Source organism: Pygocentrus nattereri, chromosome 28 (genome assembly GCF_015220715.1).
Source record: "Pygocentrus nattereri isolate fPygNat1 chromosome 28, fPygNat1.pri, whole genome shotgun sequence".
Taxonomy (NCBI): Eukaryota; Metazoa; Chordata; class Actinopteri; order Characiformes; family Serrasalmidae; genus Pygocentrus; species Pygocentrus nattereri.
The window spans coordinates 14,477,672-14,501,915 of NC_051238.1; the positions used below are offsets into that span (position 1 = coordinate 14,477,672).

The window sequence follows — 24,244 nt, forward strand, 5'->3', positions numbered from 1 at the left end:
CTACAATATAAGAACAGGAAGTAACCCCCAAGCTCTGTAACAGAGCATAAAAAAGACATTTCCCCACCTCAAGCTCCACTGTGAACTTTAACTTCTTGTTACCATGGAACATTCAGTCTAACCAAAACACTGAACACCCCTTTAGATACATATTCACTATGAAAATGGGGAGCATTACTGAAAATGTGGTTATAAAAACTCCTGCAGAGATGAGAGCTAGACAGCCACTGAAGCAATTCATGAAATTCACCTGAACAAAAATAAATGGAAGAAGTTTTAGAGAAACTTTCAAAGGACGGCTCTTTAGAGAACCATTTTCGTTATTCAGTCACGAATGTAAATGACCTTTTCTAAAGTGTAAAGAATCTTTGCATATTGAACAGCGTCTAGGAAGAAGCTGTGGTGTAGAACCTTTACATTATGTGAAGGCTCTTTAAACCTTTAATAGGTTCTTCACACTCATCCCTTTTTCAGACATGGTTATTCAGGGTACCAAAAGTGGTTCTCCAATGACATTGCTCAAAGAACCTTCTATGGCATCTTTTTTGAAGAGTGTAATGGACGTTATAAATTATAAAGTTTTCTATTGTTTGTACACCATTGTTTGCTTTCTCTTGTTTGTGCACCAAGAAGTGACAGAGAGCAGCAACAAGAATATATAAATATATACTAAATAATAGATTCAATGCACTACCCAATAACAGTGCAGGAAAAGTGTGTGAGTGCTGTAGAAAGCACCCTTGATCAGTCGAGTAGCCTTTGCAAGGCAAAATTAACACATTGCTTTAAAATGACTGATTGCATAAATTCTCCAGTTTCTCCAAGCTTCTAGTGCCAAAATTAGTAAGTGCAGCCAATGCAGAACAGTCTGCTAACTTTAAATCAATTTGAAAGAAAATGACATTTTAAGCAGACAAGGTTGAAGTTTAAATATGACAAAGACATGTCAGATTTGTACATGTGGAATTTATTACTGCTGTACATACTTTACCTTCCAGCTCAATAGCTAAACGTCTATGGAGTTTTACTTTTGGAGTTTTTCATATATTTAGTAATATTTGTTAAATGCTGTGCTGATCATGTTGTGCTAGGGTTTAGTTGGTTTTGTGCTGATTATCTTTAGGTTGATGTGCTTAATGCCAGTAATGTGTGCTGTTCAGCTGTTTTGTTGTGTTTTTATCCCATTCTGTCTGCTCCTTTGTCTGTCATACAAAGTAAGTAAGTCTGTCCAGTAAGTCAGCCACTAAGCGTTAATGGAATTTCTGTACTTCTACCACCTCTGGCCATCAACCTGCCTGCTGAATTTGTTGAAAAAATAAAGAAAAAGAAAAAAAGCGGATGCTTGTCTTCCTTTTTCCCCTTCTCATCTTTTTTTCATTCATACGTTCAACCCGGTTTGGCTTCTGGGAGCTATCCATCTGCTAAGTCTGCCGGATGATGTCAGGACCGGAGCTGACCCACAGCAAGGTGTGTGTGCGTGTAAGTGTGTGTGTGCGGCGCAGGGAGACATCCGTGGTGGGGTCGGACATGCATGTTTTGCTTTCCTGCGTGTCTCAGACGTCTTCCTGCAGAACAGAAGCCTCAGGGAACCATCTCAGATTGGAGGCCTGGGCCAGCGGTACACCTACACACACGCACACACACAAACACCAACACTCACCCACGCACTGCAGAGAGACAGAGAGAGGAACCTCAGTATTCTTCTCTACTGAACAGTAATGGAGTTTCCATGCACACTTCAGCACCAGGGAGTCTTCTTCAGTTCTTCCTCAACCATTTACTGTACAGTCTGGTTAGAGTCTGACCAGGTACAAATCAGGTCCAAACCATGTGTTTGTGTGTGTGTGTGTTTGTGTGTGTGTGTGTACTTGTTTTGCACAAAAACGTCTCAGTTTTGTAGGAAAAATAGACAAAAATAGGGACAACCAATAATGTCAACCAACAAAGATCAGACATTTAATCTTAGTATTTTTTTTCTTTTTGGACACTTTTCTTTTTGGATACACTCATTCCAAATGTGATACCTGCAGTTGGGATGGGAGCATGTTTACCATGTCACATGCATGGTTAGCATGTAACCACTGTGTTACATCATCTATTAACAATAATAACAATAAACTTAATAATCATTTGTAGACTAAATGCATCATTCAATCCAGTTCTGAAAGCAGATTTTTTCCCCTCTGTTCCATTATACAAATCCTCAGTTAGACCGTACAGATAGACTGTACAGGGCTTTATCATACTTTGTGATTCATAATGCTGCACATATTTTCAATGGGTAACCTGGTCTGGGCCGCAGGTAGGCCAGTATAGCATATGACACATGCAGAACGCAGCCTGCTGTTATCATGTTGAAATAAACATGGATGTCCCTGAAAAAGATGTTGTCTAAAAGGAAACATATGTTGTTCCAAAATGTGTATATATCTATGATTGTTCATATTGCCTTCACAGATGTGCAAATTACCCACACCATGGGCACTACTACACCCCATACCATGACAGACCCTGGATTTTGAACTTTACACTGGTAACAGTTTGGATGGTCATCTTCTTCTTTAACATAGAAAATGACTTCCATTATTTCCATAAACATCGGAAAGGTTGACTCCTCAGACCACAATACATGTTTTCACAATGCATCACTCCAGTTTATATGAGCTCAAGCCCAGATTAAATTTTAATAATATTATGCACCATAAATGGTGAAATACATAATATATTAATCAAACCATTGTTCCTTATCTGTTGTTCCTTAACTATTTTCTGACTCAATTTTGGCAAGCCTTGACCCATCCTTGCTTATAATGGACTAGGCCTTTCCGTGATGCTTCTTCTATACCCAAGCATAATTGCATCACCTATTTAAGATGTGTTTTGACCAGTTCACAGTGTTCCTAGTCTTAAACTGCCACTGTCTCAACTTTTATGGAATATGTTGCAGGCATCAGTTTCATAATGAGCACATATTTACAAACAACAATGAAGTTCAGTGAAGGTAAGTCAATAAATATCTTGTATTTATTCATTTAAATCCAGGTCAAAGTGAATGAACAAATCACTGCTTTCTCTTTTTATTTGAATTTCACAATGTTTTTGGAACTGAGGTTTGTAGATAGTTGCACATGTAATACATATGAACGTATGCATGACCGAACATGTATTGAAAACAAATGTGCATATGTGTGTGTTTCCAGTCTGGCCAGACCCGTTTCCCTGTCAGAGCTTACACAGTGGAGTTCTCCTCAGAGACAGGCGTAACTAGGCAACAGTTCAGTAGTTAATAAACAAATGGGAGTGGATGAGATCAGATAGTGTGCTTTTAATCACATCATGGTTACAATAAAAACAGTGAGGATGGAGTGTGTTTGCTCTGAATGTCAAATAGTATGATTTAGGCTTGTATCAAAACAACTATCCTGGCCTACAACAAGATTTTTCCCACATTTTTGGAAATTAATGAGTTCAGCTCTTTCTTGCGATATCATTCATAAAACTTTGACTTTCCCATGTTACACATATTTAAACATAGCTATAAATCTGTTATTGACTCAGGAAGGTGGTCCTTGGTCAACATATACAGTGACATTAGTCTTTAGTGTTTAGTTCAACCAAATCATTTTACATCAGTGGGGGAGGGGTGGTATACATGAGCAAATAAAGGTAATAATAAACATTAACTGAAGAAATGTTTGTGTTGTATGTTAACAAAGGCCATTTGGCCCAGGAGCCTGCTTTACAAAGATTTGCTAGATAACCTGAGCCATAATTCAGAACAGTGGCCCTTACCTCATGTCCAGCCTTTTCTCACCGAAATGACCTGGCTGCCTCAATAAATGTACTTGCATACGGGGTGTGATTAACATGAATTAAAAGCAGTTGTTTTACTGAATCACAGACAGGAACGGTTGATATGCCCTTTGCCCGCAGAGTCTATCATGGTGACTAATGCATGCACCCTGTTTACTGTACAGGGAAGCTGAAATTAAGGGCATAGCAACATTTGCCAATAAAATCTCATTAGTCTTCGACATCCTTTCATTACATCAAAGCCTTGTGCTTAAACCGATTCCGCCTTGCACGTCCTTCCTTTAATTCTGATACATGTGGAACGAATGCATGAGACAATGGACAAAGCATTAAACATACATCAAGTGAAATTTGGTTGAACTGAAGTGACCCTGAAGGCCAATCAGGAATTGCTGAAACAGTGCCATTAAAGTTCCGGGACTTGTTCTGTGTGTGCTAACAGAGAGGAAGAGAAATATACAAGACATAAGATGTTGCAAAAGCGTCAAATTCCATGTTTCATTGACTACTGAATGATGTTTGTGCTGCTGGGATGATCATATTTTTATTGACATGGATGTGATATGTGGTTGCAGAACCACAATCCTTTCAACTGCACACAGTTCAAGCCTTTCATTAGTTATTCATTTATTATATCAATTATTATCAAATCAAATCATGTTTATTGTCACATCACATTTACACAGGTGGACAGTGAGTGAAAATCTTAGGTACGTAGCCCCCTATAGAATTTAATCACAAAAAAATATATAAATTATTTGGTAAGTGCTATGAAACTTGTATATCATTGCTGTCATAACAAAACCTCAGTAACTGCAATAACTTTACTGGAGACGGGAAGAGTAATAGCACTTTACAGATCAGTAATAGGTGGGTAATGTAATAATATTATGGCAAGAAGCTGTACTTACCAAAGAATTGCATGCTAATTTTTATGGTATTACTAAATATGAAGTTAGTGAATGTAACCCAAACAAGTCAGTAATAAACTGTAATAATAAATGATGGTAACAGTTGTACAAAGCTATAAATTACATGCTAACTTTCCAGTTGTTAATAAAAGTTAAGATAAAGACAGATAAACGTGTTGCATTACGAAACGTGGTGTGGTATGAGTTTCTCCTTTTATCAGATTTGTGTTTTGTAATACAGTTACAGTATTTTATTAATAATTAACACAAAATGAACATATGATGTATTTTCAAGTACAATCTCAGTGTATTTACTTCCTAGTAACAACACTTTTCTGTAGGTTGTTTTCATGTTAAAGTAATACAACAAACATGAGAAATTGTAATGAAATAATAAATAAATAATTTTTTTTCAACATATAGTATAATACACACACACACACACACATCTTCTAAGCCACTTATCCTTATGGGTCACGGGGGGAGTTGGAGCCTATCCCAGCAGGATACACCCTGGACAGGGTATAATATAATATAATATAATATAATATAATATAATATAATATAATATAATATTATATAATAATGCCAACTGTAAGCTACATTATTCTGAAGAACTGACATTATCACCTGATGTGAGATGTAGTGACTGAGAAATAAGATGGAAAGAAGTAAGTTTGCATTGTATAGCTCTAATATCATTTAGTTACACTGTAATTACAGTCTGTAACTGTATCTGTACATCACACTGACCATTTATGAGCATAACAAGAGAGAAACAAAGTCAAAACAAATTAACTAGTATCTTATAACTTTAATACCTGATTTTAACAGAACTACTTTATTGTTTTTGAAGTAATAACCCTAATATTGGAAAACCTAACAATGATTTTTAAAAACTGGGGTGATTTGCTGATAAAATGATATCTTGCTGTAAGAGCTGAACACCTTATTCCTATAATCATTTTTAAAAACCAACTTGTTACCACTACAATTACTATCTTTTTATTTATCAGCATCTAGAATGGTATTCCGCGACCCTGACGGAGAAGCGGCTTAGAAAATGGATGGATGGATGGATGGATGGATGGATGGATAGAATAACTCACTGGTACAAAATCGGGGGGGGGGCGGTGTGCGGGGACATCAGTAACCTGACATGAGTGTATATTACTGTCTGTTAGCTGTGAAAGAGCTGCTAGTATTTGCAATTACTTCCATACATTTTGAAACTTTTTAAAACAAATACAAAATAGATCAACTAAAAGAATGAGACTGCCCATACTGCTAACCTGCCCTGCTAATGTTACAAATGAAATCATTTTCAGCACATATTTACTGTACTATGATCATTTGTTGATACCATAACAGTTATTAATAGTCCTTCTAATTCCTGTTTAATTTGCACCACATCTTTCATTATTGGGGTATTTTGTCAAAATGTCATAGCAACACTAAGACTTTCAAAGGAAAGAAAGAACTGCAAAATACATGTTAATAATACTGTTTGTTTTTGTGTTTTATTATTGACATTTAAAGCAGAAATCATGAAAATACAACAAATTTCACTGTAAGTGTACTTTGTTGATCTAGTTTTATGTTCACATTGGTGGCTATTGCATCCTGACATTGGTAGACCAAATTTGCACTTGGATGAACTAAATAAGTGAATATTAAAAACTCTGTACTTTATAATCTATAGAACCATATGCAGCTGGTTATCCATGATGTAGAAGAACTATTTAATCATGCAAGGAATCATTGTCATGTTTCTATGTACATCTATTGCCTTTACTAAAGAAAATATTAAATGTATGACCTCAGCTGATTGGAATTAAGGTAAAAAGAAAAATCTCCTGGCCTTTGAGATTTGTTACCAGTACCAGAAGGTCTAAAGAAAAATGTAAAGATGGAAATGCAGTTTAGTTCAAGAGCAAGTATTTCATTTGAATAATGGATGAAGTCAAAAACATCAAAAATAATGTTTAAGTAAAGCAATAAAGTAGCAATTTAATTCCATTATTGGCTTTTATAGGGGTTCCTACGATATGACAGGCATGTTATGTGTAGTGCCGTGTGACCATTGCTAAGCCAGTGAGGTGAGAAGTGAAATACTGGAATATACCTATAAATCAACATATTCAGTGTCAGGGTTATTGTCGGGAAGCTGTGGTGAATTCGGTGAGTGTGTTATGAGTCACAGGATGCTGAAAAGTGCTTTCTCTGCGTCACTACAGTTAAAGGGTCACTGTGGATAATGGTTATTCTAGAGAAAATGCCAAGCATTTCCCTGCAGTCTGCTTTGCTGAAAAATTACCATATCAAACATGTTGTTTGTGTGTGCACACTAAAAAATGTGTGTGCACTGGAAAAGCATTAAATTTACCTGATTCATTTCCATTAATTAATAAAATATATCCCAGCTGATGGGGAACCCTTTCTAGGAAAAGACAGCCAAGCTCTCTAATTGGTTTGGACTTCAGGAGCTAAACTGAAGGCATAAAATGTCAGATCAACTACTAGATAGATAGATAGATAGATAGATAGATAGATAGATAGATAGATAGATAGATAGATAGATAGATACTGGAAAGGCTGCCACCCATAGCGGCACCGGAAGTGACAGTGGAATCAATCAATCATGCTTTGATTTACAGTGGATTGGATCAATTTTGTGATAAATAAAACATCATGCAAGGCCTTATAGTTCTAGAGACATCGCTCACTGTAAATACAAGTGGAAATCAACCAAGTTTCAGTTTAAGAATAGAAAACAACTTCAGCTCTATGCCAGGACTTTTTTCTTATATTCAAGGTAAAATATTTGCTAACATCTGTTACAGGGTTTGTATAAAACATAAAATGTGTCTTACAAGCTTTAAATGTCTATGTTTAATCTAAAACAGTAAAAAAAAGTTTATTTCAATTGTTGTTAGCTTTGCGACAACAGTATAGTATGTTACTACTGTACTGTTACTTAGGGGTTCTAGCACAAATTAGCATTATCACAAATCTGCTTTTTCTTTGTTTTTGACCAACATTTTATACTTATGGCCCAGAACTGAAGGCCTAGCTCTAATAGTCAAGGTTCTCCAACACAGTTATTGCTGAAATATGTAAACTGAAAGACACCATTGTGTTATGTAATAGATTTTATAAATGTGGAACTGAGGTACACATTTGAATTTAATGTTTTACTTTTTCGGTGTGTGGCCTGCCTTTGTTTACTATGTAAGCTGTAGCTAGTTGCTTCTAGCAATATCACAAAGTTTTATAATAAAAATGAAATAAAACAGAAATTAAATGAAACATTAAAAGTAAATATTAAAATGAAACATTTTGCGACTTATGTGTCTCCATTTTTTTCTTCATCACTTGAGCACACCAGCTGCACTTCATGTTGTGTGAAAACTTCATGATGACTGGACCAATAGAAATGCGCTTGACCAATTGTTTGGAATACAATCTCTTTACATTGTCTTAAATTGTAATTAAAGATGGTCTTGCTTTGTCCTGTAAAGTTTCCATTTTGAAGATATGTTTTGTTTTGTTTTGGGATTTTTTTTTTGGACAGCGACATTTTTTTTGCTACTTCATGCAGTAGCCTGGAGAAGAACTCTAGCTGAACATTCTTGACTGTTTCGAATGGAATGTTTCATTGATTTTTCTAAGTGAAAATAACAAATTTTTTACAGAGAACAATTTTAAAAAGACCGTTATCTGCACATTTTACTGCACATTTCCAATTATTTTCTGAGTTTAGTAATTAAAAAAAAGAACAATATTAAATGAAGTAATTATGCATTAAAATGTGCAGAGGTGTGCTCTGTTCTCTGTAGAGCAGGTCTTATTTTCCCTTAGAAAATCAACAGAACATGTCATTTGACTAGAGGCACCCAGACTTTTGCATATGACTGTATGTCCTTTAAGTCTTGAAATTAGAGTCTATTTTTGATTACACTATTTATAAACAGGCATCAAACTCAGAGGTTCGGTGACCTTGTCATTCATCCAAAACCTTCCACTCTCAGTCTGCTTTTACAGACCTCGTCCCCTTTAGCTGCACCAAGAACTCTCTCTAACTCTCTCTGAGAGCAGCAATATTCCCCCTTTCCCTTAATTTCATCCCTCTATTTTCCCTCTCTCCCTCCCTCCCTCCCTCCCTCCTTCCTTCACTCCTGCCGACCCCACTGGTGATTTATACAGCTCACAGACACACAGCTGTGTCAAGGTCCCCACACTGACCAAGGGGTACTATTTACCATGACTAATCCATCCCAGACTTCAAAAAACAGAGTAAGAGAGAGAAAGAGAGAGATATGGAGAAAGGAATGAGAGTCAAAGCGTGAGATTTGCAGAAATACACTAGTCATTGACACTCGAGCTCGTGACCCTACACCAACATTGCCTCACACACGCTTGCAAAATAAGACAGAAGCACTTTGCACAACGACAATGATGAAAAGCAGGCAGGATAAGAGAGGGACAGAAAGAGGGAAAGATTGATAGAGAGGAGGAAGCTGTGACTTCTTATACAGCATAAGCCTTTTGCACTGACTACTGTAGAACATGTGCTCCATGAATAAGTCTTCAAGGAATAAGCCAACATTTAACCTCTATCTGCTTTATCTGTAGACTATGGTCAAATATCACAGACAAGATTTTCAATATGTTTCCTTGTACTTAATAAAATAAAAGAAAACTTAGACTATTCACTTAATGTTAGTTCTGCTATAGTTCAGCTTTATAAGCTATATAAGATACAAGGTTTTCTTGTTAAAGTGACAGTATTCAGCTGTATACGCTATGAATGGTATAAGTCATTACACAAATAATATCAGTATATGCACTTTGCAAAGTTTAGAGTTTAGCTTTAAACTGTATTTGATCCAAATATCCAAATCATGCAAACATAAAGGCTGATTCTGTAATTTTAGACACTGTTTATTTCTCTTCATATGGAGTTGGAACTTGAAAAGTACTATGCTATTTATCAACTGTTTACAGTTTATTCATTCATTCCTGGAATGTATATTTATATGACTAGGAACATTTTTCTAGAACTGCAGCACTGGGCTCACTAAAGTGGAGCTTTGTCTTTATTAATGGGAATTCTTTTGATTTTCCAAGATGTCTGCATAAATAAATCAATAAGCTGGAAACAAAGTCATTCATAGTGGTTTGATATGAAAGACTCTGTTCTAGAGAAGCTTTGCCAGAACTGTTCACAGCAGTGATGACAGGAACCAGACATCTGAAGCACTTAATGCCTCTGAAAGTTACATCGCAGAAAGTTATTACATGAAAGCATGATGAATGTCTGATGCCTGATACATTGTTTTATGATAGTCTTGAGATGGTTTTGGCCTAAAACACACTTCAAAAATCCATTTATGCCAGAGGAGTACATGCAGGGCATTATAGGGCCCAAAGAACCAGATTTAACACTATTTTAGCATTTCAGCATTACATACAAAACACCTGTAGGCTCACTTGTCATGTTTGGTTATAAAAAAAGGGTCATATTTACACTGGTGACATTGTGACCCCTGGTTCCTATCGCTACCATTGTAAAGCAGGTGGGTTGGTAAGCTTTTCTACAATCTATCATTTGACATCAAACCACTCTGCATGGTATTGTTTATATCTCTACTGTTGAATTATGCAGACATTTCTAAAAATTGGTGCAATTTAACCCCTTTTAAAGCGCTTAAAGTCTAAGGGCCCATATTTAGGTGCTCACTCCCGTTTACCACTCTCATAACTAGATTCCACAATTCTTTTAATTCCTGAAGAATTAATCACTGAGTAGATCCATAACAGGGTTAATAAGCTAAATAGTAATCCTGTAGTGTAAACGATTAGAAGTAGGCTATGTTTGCTTGCTTGCGTTTGCACTACTTGGCCCTCAACAGCACACTGCATGGCCATTTTGCTGGACTGGTCAGACAGTTTTAGAACTGCCAGTATTCGTGCCCCAATACAAAGGGAGTCTAACAGTTTCTTTCCTGTTTTTCACCTTTGTGCCCTCTGCCATTGAAGAGATAAAAGCAGCCTGGCGTCTTCCAGAGCTGGTGACCACACTAAGCGTCCTCTTCCGAGTAACGGAGGCAGCCGTCAGTGGAAATCCTTCCAGTTTCTTAATGAGAGCAAGAAATCTGATCTTATGACACACCTGTGCAGACTGGTTATGTAACACAGGTCAGTCTTACAGACTATCATTCATTATTACTATGTTATCTATCACCATTGGTATTGGCACTGGACTGTCACATTATTGACAATGCACATTTAATCGTGTCTAGAAACAGTTCTGTTTTATGCCTCAGAGCCACTGTGAGAATTCTTGACCCACTTGAACTACCAAAGGCGAAAAGCCCTCCTCAAAGGGCTAATAAACATACAATATTTCCATAGACCACACCATCTACAGCAAACTAGTGCTCAAACAGAAATACTGTTCCATCAAAAGCAGTGGAGTAAGCTACAAAACAAAAATTCACTCATGTTTGTATGCTGCACAGTTGAGCCTACTGTATAAAATTACAGGCCAATGGCACGGAGCTGCCAATATAGCAGAGCTGAAACAGGACTGTAAATCCTCCATATTACAGAAAATGCTGCACACCACAGTGAGACCCTCTGAACTCTGTAATCATGTGACCTGCGTGGCCCATCTGACAGGTGAAATATTAATGAAGAACTTTGTAAAAGCCTGCAGGAAGTGTGCTGGTCTGCCATGAGGCCTAAAGCTCAGCCATCATTATTTCCCACTGTCACTCCTCTAGCAGCTGCTTTTAGCCATGGGACATAAAATAATGCACATTGGACATAAAAGGCAAGGGGGGTTATAAATCTGATAAAAATATACTTTATTTCTTCATAGCGGGATACAAACCTCGTGTTCACACACATTTTTTACAAAAAATCATAAATTCTCTTTAGAGAAAACAAAGGTTTATGCACTGCATGTTTAAAAAAACAAAGAAACAAATACACAAAAACGACAATAAGAAAGATTCCCCGTAAAGAGCTGTGTCTGCGTCACTTACGGCTCCTGTAAGTGTCAGTCTGTAAGTCAGTCTCTGCTGGGCGCTCCTGCGCGCGCTCTGCACTCTCCGCGCTCCCTGAGTTCGGCGTCTCGCGGCTCGTGGCCGGCGGCTTGTGGGCGGCTACCGGCGGCTCACGCGCACTGAAGTTAATCCACGCATCCGGAGACAGTCTTTACCATCCTTCACCTGCAGCACCAACACACACACACACACACACACACACACACACACACACACACACACACACAGGGGATTAGAAAAAAAACAACAGCAACAATAAAAATATTATCTAATATTATTATTTTTGTTATTATTATTAGTAGTAGTAGTAGTAGTAGCACTATTATTCGAACTCAACATGTAATATTAACATTAACTTCATTAACTACCTAGCACATTGTTGTTATTATTATTATTAATTTTGTTGTTTATTGCTGCTTGTCACCATTATAATTAGACCCAATAAAATAACATTAATACACATACTAATATTAAAGTCGATAACACCAACAGTAAATAATAATAATAATAATAATAATAATAATAAAAAAAAATAATTTTAAAATACGAATTTACTTTTTGTTTCAATACAGAACATACAACCTAGAGTTAACTATAGTTTAGACTATTGAATTGTATAAAATCACATTAATAATAATAATAATAACAATAATAATAATAATATCATTATTATTGAGTGTTGCTATTATTATTATTATTGTTGTTATTATCATATTAAATATAATAATAAACTATTAAATACATCTCTGTGCAGCCTTTAATCAAAACAATGTTGTGGCCTAAACGTTTATGTTAGAAGTCGTTGTAAAGGGTAAAATTACTACGAGTTCACTGTGACCCAGCATGGGCGTTCACACTGACCGCTGAGCGCTGCTTTGTGCAGGCCAGCGCTCATTGCACGTGCTCACCCCTTTCCTCTGGTTGCTCAGGCAGAAGGTGCAGATGGTGCGCGGCTGCTTGCTGCCTCCGTCGCCCTGCGCGCGACACCCTGCGCTCAGGCACGGCTGCGCGTCCTCGCTACCGTCGCCGGTCAGCAGCACGTTGGCCAGGTGGGAGATGTAGCTGGACGCGAGGCGCAGCGTCTCGATCTTAGACAGTTTGCGGTCCACGGGCTCTGTGGGGATGAGCGTGCGCAGCGCCGTGAACGCCGTGTTCACACTCTGCGTCCTGTCCCGCTCGCGCGCGTTCGCAGCGTTCCGCTGCTTCACGACTAGCTGGCTGCCCGAGCCGGGCCTGCGTGCCGCGCGCCGCCGCTTCTCCGCGCTCGCGCAGCAGCCGTAGCTCTGGTCCGAGCTGCCGTCGCTCTCGCTGCGGTTCTCATCGTCGTCGGAGAGCGCGCAGTGCTCCGGGTAGGCCAGGTGCGAGGCCACGGGCCGCAGCATGGCGAACGCCATCGTCAACACCCAAATCCTCCGAGCGAAAGTGGAACTGCGAGTTTCTCCAGCGCGGGAAATATCCGAGCATCCAGAAGGGAACGTGCTGCTCCGCTGCTCTGCTGCTCGCGCGCTGTTTACACTAATGACACATGCTGCAGACCCCGCAGGCCACGCTGGACTTCAGCCTCTCATTAACATGGTCAGAATCCCTCGTGGACATCACAGGCGTGAGCAGCTGCAGCAGCGCGGGCTCTTATAGGCTGCGGGGTGGAGCCGCAGAGGACATGCAAGTAAAGTCCAGCCAGCAAATACTCCAGATAAAGTGGGTGAATAAATGAAAGCAGTTAACCAGATAAACAAACAAACAGAATGAAAACAATGATGCATATAAATGTAGTAGCATTATTATTGTTGTTGTTGTTAACAAGAAGAAGAACAACAACAAAAAACAACAACAACAATAATAATAATAATAATAATAATAATAACGATGATTATGTGTTATGTAGTTAAATAAACAGTTAATATTAATATTACATATTAAATGATAATAGTACTATTAATGTTAGTAATAATGCTGATAATAATAAAGGTTAATCAATCAATAATTAATGGACTGATAGATAGATAGATAGATAGATAGATAGATAGATAGATAGATAGATAGATAGACAGACAGACAGACAGACAGATAGATAGATAGATAGATAGATAGATAGATAGATAGATAGATAGATAGATAGATAGATAGATAGATAGATAAGTTTTAATATTTGTAAAACAGCAAGTGTGTGTGTATATAAAGGAAAGAAGAGCGCGTGCACTTTCAGACACACCTTGTTATCCGTTTGGTGTCCGTTTGTAAAAGACACGGACTCAACGTTTGTCGCTGTGGATTTTTAGTGTGCTGACCATTTGAGGCGTTAAAGAGTGTTGAAACACACGCCTCCAGCAGCGGGGCCGTTAACAAATGTCCGAACCACATCAGCTCTTAAGAGTAAAGTGTAACCTGTTTGAATTGATTTCTCCCCACATTTCTCCACAGTGCACAGCAACACAGCTAATTATACCGAGCAGAACAGACAGATTCTCGTAGTAGGGCCTTCAAATGATGGCGAATCGGCAGGAGGTCTGGGTTTGCAGCAGTATTTCGAAACCCAGTCAGTCTGGTAATCATGAGCGACGCATGTGCACCTCTTGCTTTCACTTGCAGCAGCATTGTTAAGCTATTGCGGGTCCACAGTGGTGGAGCTGAGTCCAGCCGCGAGTTTCACTGTGGGAGCACTGGCACGAGGCAAACTGACCCCCCTTCCCCGCCCCCCTCGCGCCAGCACTCACTTTCTCACCAAATTCTGGAATGAACGTTATTCAATTCAAACACAGTCTATTTAAAACCTATAATTACTGACGCCATAAAATGATTCAATTACAAGTCATTTTAATGAAAGACTTTGATGTAGCATGTCAACCTGACTATATTTTCCAAATGCACCACTCACTCCACAGCCCACACAGCCCACACATGGAAATTAAGCTGCAAAAACGGCCCAGTTTGAATTCAGTTTTTATGAAGTCACAAAATCGACACATTTACCGATGTTCACCTATGAAGCCTTCAGCAGTTTAGCTCCATGGAACCAGACTTTTTTCCAAATCATTTTGGGCCGCTTCTTTTGGTCCATTCTTAATGACGTTTACATACATTGTAAAGGGCAAAAGGTATTTTCAAATGATGTCAAAAACTGAAAAACGCCGAAAAAGGAGATATGATATTTTATGTTATCATTTCATGGGACAGCGCCATAGAAATGAAACTTGGATATAACTTAAAGTAGTAAGTGTACAGCTTGCATAGCAGTATAGATTTACTGTCCTCTGAAAATTCTTCAATACACAGCCTTTAATGTCTGAATAGCTGGCAACTCTAGTGAGAACACCTCACAGTGAACATGTCCAAATTGTGTCCAATTGTGTCGTTGTCCCTCCCTGGTGTCATGTGACTTGTAAGAGTTACAAGATTCCAGGTGTGAATGGGGAGCAGGGCTATTAAATTTGGTGTTTTGGGTACAATTCACTCACACTGGCCACTGGATATTCAACATGGCACCTCATGGCATGGAACTGTCTGAGGATGTAAGAAATAGAATTGTTGCTCTCCCCAAAGATGGCCAAGGCTATAAGAGGATTGCTTACACCCTGAAACTGAACTATAGCACGGTGGCCAAGGTTGGCTTCAAAAATAGATGCACGAGTGCTTCCAGCATTGCTGCAGAGGTTGAAGAATTGGGAGGTCAGCCTGTCAGTGCTCAGACCACACACCGCACAGCACATTGACTCAGTCTGCATGGCTGTCATCCTATAAGGAAGCCTCTTCTGAAGCTGATGCACAAGAAAGCCCACAAACAGTTTGCTGAAGACAAGCAGTCTAAGAATATGGAGTACTGGAACCATGTCCTGTGGTCTGACAAGACCAAAATAAACTTGTTTGGCTCAGATGGTGTCCAGCATGTGTGGCGGCGCCCTGATAAGGAGTACCAAGACAACTGTTTCTTCCCTACAGTCAAGCATGGAGGTGGTAGTATCATGGTCTGGGGCTGCATCAGTGCTGCCATGCACTGGGGAGCTGCAGCTCATTGAGGGGAACGTGAATTCCAACATGTACTGTAACATATAACGTTCGCTTCGGAAACTGCTTTTCCAACATGATAATGTCCCCAAACAGACCTCCAAGATGACAGTTGAGATGCTGAGGAAGCTAAAGGTAAAAGTGATGGACTGGCAAAATATGTCTCCAGACCTAAACCGAACATTTTAGAGGAAGACGGAGGAGCACAAGGTGTCTACCATCAACCAGCTCCGTGATGTCTTCATGGAGGAGTGGAAGAGGATTCCAGTAGCAACCTGCACAGCTCTGGTGATTTGTATTGCCCAAGAGGGTTAAGACAGTGCTAGATAATAATGGTGGTCACACAAAATATTGACACTTTGAGCACAATTAGGACATGTTCACCTTGAGATGGACTCACTTGTGTTTCCAGCTATTTAGACATTAATGGCTGTGTGTTGAGTTTTTTTCAGAGGACAGTAAATCTATACTGCTATACAAGCTGTACACTGACTACTTTAAGTTATATCCAAGTTTCATTTCTATAGTGTTATCCCAAAAATATTTGCAGAAATGTGAGGGGTGTACACACTTCTGTGAGATAATGTATATAATTTTAGGGATGGATGGATGGATGGATGGATGGATAGATGGACATATGGATAGATAGATTGATAGATAGATAGATGAGAGAACTAGAGAAAGAGAACCCAAGAACCCATAGTCCTCATGAGGAATAAATATGTGGTGCAAATTACATTTATGCTGACAACATTAGAAGTTTAATGTGCTTACAGTATTGTGCAAAACTTACCCTTCATTTATCAAATTTCCATTAAAAAGTGCACAGTTATTCATTTTTGGTAGATATTTCTGATGAGCTTATATACAAAATAATCTACTTGCATAAGGAAGGGAAAAGTGAAAGGAAAATCAGTGGAAAAGTAGGAGTGTCCAAAACTGGAGCTCAGAAAATAACTAAAAGATACAGAGAAAATGGTACTTCTGAAAATCACCTGCAAGACCTGGTAGACCACCAAAACTGTCTTCATCTGATCAACAGTGCTTAAAATGTTCATCTTTGAGAGAAAGTCAGGCTCCACTTTTGCTTCAAATCTGAAAAAATCCACAGGTGTTTATGTCCATCCTTCCACTGTAAGAAGACAACTCAAAAATATGGGTCTGAAAGGATGTGTAGCTGTCTAAAAGCTGTTACTGAAAAAAGAAAATAGATAAAAAAGATTTAGAAATTAAACAAAGAAGCTGTCCAGACCTCAACATCACTGAATGTGTATGGGATTACTCAGATGGCCAGAAAATGAAACCAACATTGAAGACTGAGCTTTTGAGATGTGGAAAAACATTTCTACAAATTTCTCAAACTCAAAGCAAGTCTTTAACTCAGTAAAAGCTGTAACAAAGGCAAAAGTTGAACATGCTGGATTTGGCACAGTAAACAATTATATTTATTTGAATGAGATGTACCGCTGGGATAGGCTCCAGCAATCCCCCCACGACCCTGAGGGAGAAGCGGCTTAGAAAATGTGTTTGTGTGTGTGTGTGTGTGTGTGTGTGAATGAGATGTTTACACTGTAGACTGCATGAGTATTTCATTCACTGTTTCATCAGCCTGAGAATAGTAAAATGATTTTAACTGTCTTTACCACTTACTTAAGTGAGTTCCAGAAATAGAAGTGCCACTGCCCTTTCAGAGTTTAAATGAAATTATGTATTTGAAAGAAAAAAAAATCACTTAAGCGACTACATATGCTTTAAAGTGTGCTTCTGCTTTTATGATATTTTATGGTTTACTTTTATGGTAAAAGTTTGTGCATGCTTAAGGAGCCCCTCTTTTGACTGTCAGCATTTATCATAAATGTCTGGGTGAAATCTGTGTGTAAAATCCATCAGATGAGTTCTGTTAGCTCTGCGCTGGCTGGAGACTGTTACAGTGCTACTGCAAATATCATTCGCATTCTCTGTAAACATCAAGGGCCCAATTCTGCAGAGCTAAAGCACATGCACTTGCTCCGGAGCCACTGCTCTGGGCCTTATCTCCCAAAAGCATCATAGTGGAAGACCACAGGCTCTGTCTAACTGCTAGAGAATGTGTTCAAAGTGATGCTCTTTCCACCGTCTCGTGATGATCTTGGTGCTGCTAATCTTCTGGGAAGTCATGGCCCCGGTCATTTCCTCTGGAAAGACTCAGCCATATTGCAGTCAGCCATTTTAGGATTTTTTCCCTCTCTTTAATGCAAGCTATTTTGTACTAAGCAAAGGAAGACTTCCAGACAGAGATCGTCACTTATATAACACTCCCTTCTTCACACTAGAAGATCCGGTCCCCATCTAATCTTTGACCTCTAAAACCTCCACACTCAATACTCTCTAACACGTGCATGCATTTTAGCGTGTGAGGAACCCAAGATGGCACATTATCATTGCTGTCTTAACAAAACTTCATGACTTTACAGGAGAAGGAAAACAATCCTTAATTTGAATGTATATTTATTGAAATACTAAGATTATTTGTAAGCAAATGTCCACTCAATTGGTCCACTCATGATGAAAGGCTCACATTATGTCTTTACATTGGCAGCTTAAAAACGTAATAAAGAAACAAATAAATAAATGAAAATGATTTCCAAGAAGACCCTTCTTCTTAACAGAAATGATAGAAGTTGATGAACTATATGGTGCTAAAGACCAGTCTTTTTAAGATATTATTGCTATCAGAATAAAAATTTGTCATTTTTTTCCCATAGTTTGAAAATGACAGCTACTTTATCAGAGAATTTCGAGGACCTAAATGAAAATGTAATAAGTAAAAAGTATTTTTGCGGAAAGGTTTTTTCTGACAACAGCTATATATTTATTTACTTATTGGGAGAGAGAGAGAGAGAGAGAGAGAGAGAGAGAGAGAGAGAGAGAAAGAGAGAGAGAGAGAGAGAGAGAGAGAGAGAGAGAGAGAGAGAGAGAGAGAGAGAGAGAGAGAGAGAGAGAGAGAGAGTGTCACGATTGGCCCCTCCCAGTCCTGTCCATGTGCTTTGTTTTGGTTTTCAGTCCTGCCCTCTTGTTTCGTGACTCTACCCCTGATTGTCTCCACCTGTGTTTCCACCTGTCCCTTGTTTACCCTCATGTATTTAAGCCCTGTGTTTTCCCCTATCTGGTTGCTGGTCTTTGTTTGGTATGTTGGATATGTTTGATGTGTTGGATGTTTTGCATGTTTTGTTAAGTATTTGGATTTCTGTGTTCTTTGTCATGTCTGTCCCTCCTGCTCTCCTTATTGGCTACCTGAACCTGGATTGCATCGACCACGACCCTGGATATGCCCAGAATAAATCTTGCTTTTCTCTGCATATATGTCCGCCTCCTCATCGCTCCACGTTACAGAGAGAGAGAGAGAGAGAGAGTAATAGTATTCAACAACATTTTCCATATATGATATACTCAGCAAATCAACAGTAATTGTGTATTTGTGTGTTTCCTGTATAGGATATGTATTGTCACGTACATGTAAATCAGACACACACGGTGGTTGACCTGTAGTGCCTTCAGGAGAAGGAAAGGTTGTTTCAAATATCTTTAAAGTTCTACATGCATACCTTGCAATTTACTGCTGGTGACTTGGTAAAGAAATTAGTCTGATAATTCTTACATGTTGCTAAATGTTGAATTATATGAGCTTCAAGACAGCATAGCATTTGGATTTTTCTAAGCATGCGGTAGCCAAAGCAGGCCAAGTCAATGCAGACCCCCTGTGGCTCGGGTTTGTTTGCAGTTCTGGGGAAAGTTAAGTGTCGGATAAATAAACGCTTGGCAGATGTTCAGGCTTGTGTGTGTGTGTGTGTGTGTGTGTTTGTGTGTGTGTGTGTGTGTGTATGTGTGTGTGTGTGTGTGTGTGTTGAAATGGAGAGTGAGAGTAAAAGAAAAATACACTGGAAATGGAATCCTAGGTTATTCTTGTTATTCAGTTATTCGTTTTAAGACTTATTATTCAGCAACTACTAACATTGTTCTGTAGCCACTATGAAGCTAATATGTCAGTTCTGTAGTTATTAGAGTGAGGAATTTAAGTGCTTAATGGCTTAATGCATGTAGTAAAGGGAATGAAATTGATCTCATTAATTCTCACATGAAGATATGTATGCAATAATATGAGGGCTCATACGTTGCTAATAGCCTACAATTATGACTGAATAGAGTGTAGTGAAAAGGGGAATTGCAGCTTTTTGATAATTTCTGCATAATTAAATCATTGAAATACAGATAAAGTCATTCAGTGTGGTTTGGTATGATTTGGTTCATTATAGAAAACTTATTGACATTGATTTCTTTCCAGTGGAGGTGACAGGAACCAGGGAGTGTGATCCGTGTTTATGCAAAAATGTTGGTGGAATTTCCCTTTAATGTGGTGAGAGGAATGGATGATGAAATAAGATGAACTATATCTCAGAGTCAGTAAAATCTTCATTACATTCACTGTATGCATGGATGTGGATGCAAGCAAGCAGCTGATTCTTGAGATATCTCACACATTAAGAGAAGGAGCTTACAAAAACAAAGGGGAGGATTTCAGAGCAGTGAGGTGGAGCAGCAACATGGGGGGCAAATGGCTTCCAGGCATTCTCTCTCTCTCTCTCCCTCTCTCTCTCTCTCTCTCTCTCTCTCTCTCTCTCTCTCTCTCTCAAGATGTCAACTGAGGGGCTGCTTTAACAAACATGCCACAGTGTCACTTCAAACCATGGCTCATGGTCCCATCAGCTGCACCAACAATGCCCCTCACTAAACACACACACACGCACGGAAGTCTGATACTCGTCTTCTACACCAGCGTTTATAAGAGAGTCAGGGGTCAAAGCCCACCAGGGGTACAGTGATCCCAGCAAACGTCAGTGATCGTAAATACCTCACTGATCACAGAAGAACATCCAGGAGCTGTGCGCTGCTCTGCTTGGGTGATGAACAGAGGGACCAAAAGAGAGAAAGATAGATAAGAAGCCTTTTCCCAGCTACTGTACCTACAATGCCTTGTTTGTAATCAGGGTTTCTGAGGGAAAATCTCTCAGACATGGGAATATAAGACAGTGAAACAACTGATTGATTTCAAGAAACATTTTATGTAGAAACATATATTTCAAGCAAAACTTAAATGCATTCCAGCTAAATGCATTCCTGTTTCAGCTTTGGGGTCTTTTTAATTTTACTATATTTTGTCCATCTGGTGTTTAAAATGAATCAGAAGTATAATATTTGTCTATAATATTTGTAATGATATGATCAGCTAATAACCTTTGTTTTGTAAACGTTTCACTATAAACTAGAGGATGCTGTCAAGTGTGTTGAAAGCTGGGCCTTCATTTTAATTACAGTAACTTTCTGTAACAGTTCTGGCTCTGTTTACACTGTGCCTTGAAACATGCAATTCTTTTTAATATCTGGTGATAAAGACACAGTGTGTAAGATTTCAGGGGATGTATTAGCAGAAATGGAATATAGTATACAAAGCCATGTTTTCATTAGGTGTATAATCACATGTATCTACAAATTATTATATCTTTGTCAGCCTAGAATGAGCCCTGCATATCTGCATAAGGGTCCTCTTCCAGCAGATGTCATCATGTTGCACTGCCATGTTTCAACAGTAGCCCAGAATGGACAAACCAAACACTGGCTCTAGAAAGCGCCTTTCGCGTTTTTATACTGAAGTGGCAGCTTGCATTTGGTGGCAGTGTAGTACCGGAGGGAAGAGATAGAAAACATAATTAAGATTAAGCACAAGGAAAAGCAAGGGAGGGTGAGTCCTAATTGACAAAGAAGCAAAATGAAACTGGGATAGGCAACAGCAGAAAACCTGATGGCCACTGTAGGTTCTACTGCTCAGCTGTTCAGCTGGTTGCAATCTTCACCCTCACCACTAGATACCACTAAATCTTTTATACTGCACCTTTAATATAGTCAATTATGGTAACAATTTGCTTGTAAATTTGGCAGGGTGGTTGTCTGCAGTTCACACTCTTCCTAATGCATAAAAAGGTTTATTTTTAATTATTAATAAGGGGGGGGGATATTTGGCCTGTGCAGAAGTTATGGCACATTTATGTTTCATTTTTCCTTTTGTGTTAAACTCCATAAATAAGTAGAAACTTTACTAGGGGTGTTTAGACATTTGCATGCATGTTGTATTGTTGCTGTCAGAACAAAAACAAAAATGCACAGGAGATGCAAAAACACTCAGCTTATAATGTAAGTTACCATAGCAATATTTTATTCTACATGATTTTGGGCCACTTCTCTCTGTCTATTTATCAGGAAATTTACACACAAAGTAAAGAGTAGTTTTCATTTTCAATTTATATAAAAAACAGAAAAGAAAAATGGCCATGAAAGGTTTTGATCTGACAGCAATAATATATTAGAAGCTATATAATAAGAGAGACTGACAAGTATACAACACGCCCTTTACAATGTGTTGAAAGGTCACTGATAGACCAACAGAAATGCTCCAAATATTATTTGAAAAGAAATCTTGTTCCATTTAAAGTTATAAAGTTTCCATTTTGGGCACACAAAGTTTTGTACCAACATATAAATAACAAGATAAACAACAACATATTATGATAATACAGTTAATATTTTTTACAGTTTTAGTTCAGCTACAGCACGTTTTAAAAATGGATACTGTGATCAGTTCTATTTCATATCTGTAATGAGGCAAATATGTAAAGTTTCAACTAATATTATGTTATTAGTTACATTCATATTGATGTACCATATTGCTCTTCTATAAAAGGAAATAGGCAGGAAGAAAGTAAAGTCTGTTTATGGTGACAAACAGTGTCAGGTCTTTGTGGAGAAGAAAGTGTGAAGCTGAATAAACTCACTATCAGTCAGACGTGTCACTGGTGCCGTTTAGCTATTTATTGAGCTCAGCAGGGAGCAAACTGACCACAAGCCTCACCTCTGAGGAGCGAGAGAGAGAGGGAGACAGAGAGGGGAATGTGTGTGAGAGAGAAGCTCAGAGATGGCAAAAAAAGGTCAAATGCTTGTATATTACAAGACAAAGTATGTTTAACATGTCTGAGTGAGAGGAACAGGTGTGTCTCTGTGTTAATGTACATGGGGGTCTCACTGTAGTGGAGCACGAGAATCCCCCAAAATCACCACCCTGTAACACACCTCACTAAGCACACACCTTCCCAGCCTGGCCTCGTAAATCTGACACCTTTCCCAGTCTCATTCACCTCTGTGGCTCTGGGACACTGAGAGTGGACGCTGTTGGAGAGTGGACGCTGCACAGCCGCTAACATTCTTCACACCTCAATTAACCCCTTAAATTCTTACATATGTGTGGGTATGTGTGGGTTTCACTCTCTTAACTACATAACTTCCAGATTAGCTCCACAGTATAATAAACACAATGAAATTAATATGTAATACTACTAAAACTAGTAATACACTTAACAATACATTTGGAAGTTAAGGGGTCAGTAATGTAGTTATTTTAATATCCTTTAGCTTGATTTGCTGTGTTACACGGAAATAATCTCTAATCAACAGGCTTTCGGTTTTATAATGCGTCTAAAACCACATCCTGAGGTCAAATACCATTTGACTGGTGGTTAAAATGACTGGTAATAATTAATAATTTAATTGCATTTTTTTCCCATTTATATGATTCCATGAATTTTCATCCTTGGATGGCCCCATGTCATAAAAATATGCTTTTTCAGAAAGTTTAGAGAAAATATAGTCACAGTTATAACCAGATGGCAGTCTCATAGGACCAGGCGTATCTAGCAATGAGAATTTCTAAAGTGGGTGGGAATGTACTTTTAGGATTCAAACAAACTGAATGCAAAATTTTCAAACTTATTCAATACTTCATGAAAGCAACGTTCAAAGTAGGGGGCGATGGTGCGCTTGTCAACACGCAAATTTCACCAACATTTCTGCATTAATTCTTTGGCTTATCTGTACAATCAAACTCACGTCTAGTTGGAGTGTGTAAAATTGAGCATAATAGTTTAACAGCCTAAAAGATATGTCTGATTTGTGATTAACTAACCAAAACTATTATCAGTGTCATTTTAATACACTAAGAATAAAAAAGAAATATCAATAACATTAATCATCTGCACTCATGGCAATCCAAGACAAAAGTGGATGTACTTATTTTACTGGCATGAGCAAATGCTGCAACTATTCCATTAAAAAAAAAAAAAACAGGGCTAGTTCAGAAGCATAATACAAGACAGTATTTAAATATGTGGTTTGAGGAAAATCATCATACTACATAATTACATCATTCTACTGTCTAAAAAAACTTTTGTTTAAGATTTTATTTATTTCAGCTGTCACAACTTTAACACAACGAAGTTTGATCATTAGGGACAGCACTGCACTCACCCAAGAGTGCAACAATTGGCTCACAAGGCACTGAATTGGTTTATTGGCTCCCTACAG

At 38.4% G+C, this 24,244-nt stretch overlaps 1 protein-coding gene across 2 annotated transcripts; it reads right to left on the reverse strand.

The window, feature by feature from the left end:
• Window positions 1-979: 979 nt before the first annotated feature.
• Window positions 980-13,385, reverse strand: tcf15 (transcription factor 15). 2 transcript variants are annotated; one of them, XR_001857676.1, is made up of 3 exons: window positions 12,706-13,385; window positions 11,777-11,962; window positions 980-1,667 (listed from the first exon to the last, which is right to left on the reverse strand). XR_001857676.1 is itself a non-coding variant. In XM_017693416.2 (2 exons), exons 1-2 carry the CDS (start codon window positions 13,189-13,191, stop codon window positions 11,897-11,899), a joined length of 552 nt encoding a protein of 183 aa, XP_017548905.1. In that variant the 5' UTR covers window positions 13,192-13,385; the 3' UTR covers window positions 11,573-11,896. The 2 variants fall into 2 exon arrangements, 1 of the variants encoding a protein (XP_017548905.1); XM_017693416.2 differs by lacking the exon at window positions 980-1,667 and having other exon boundaries at window positions 11,573-11,962.
• Window positions 13,386-24,244: the final 10,859 nt, after the last annotated feature.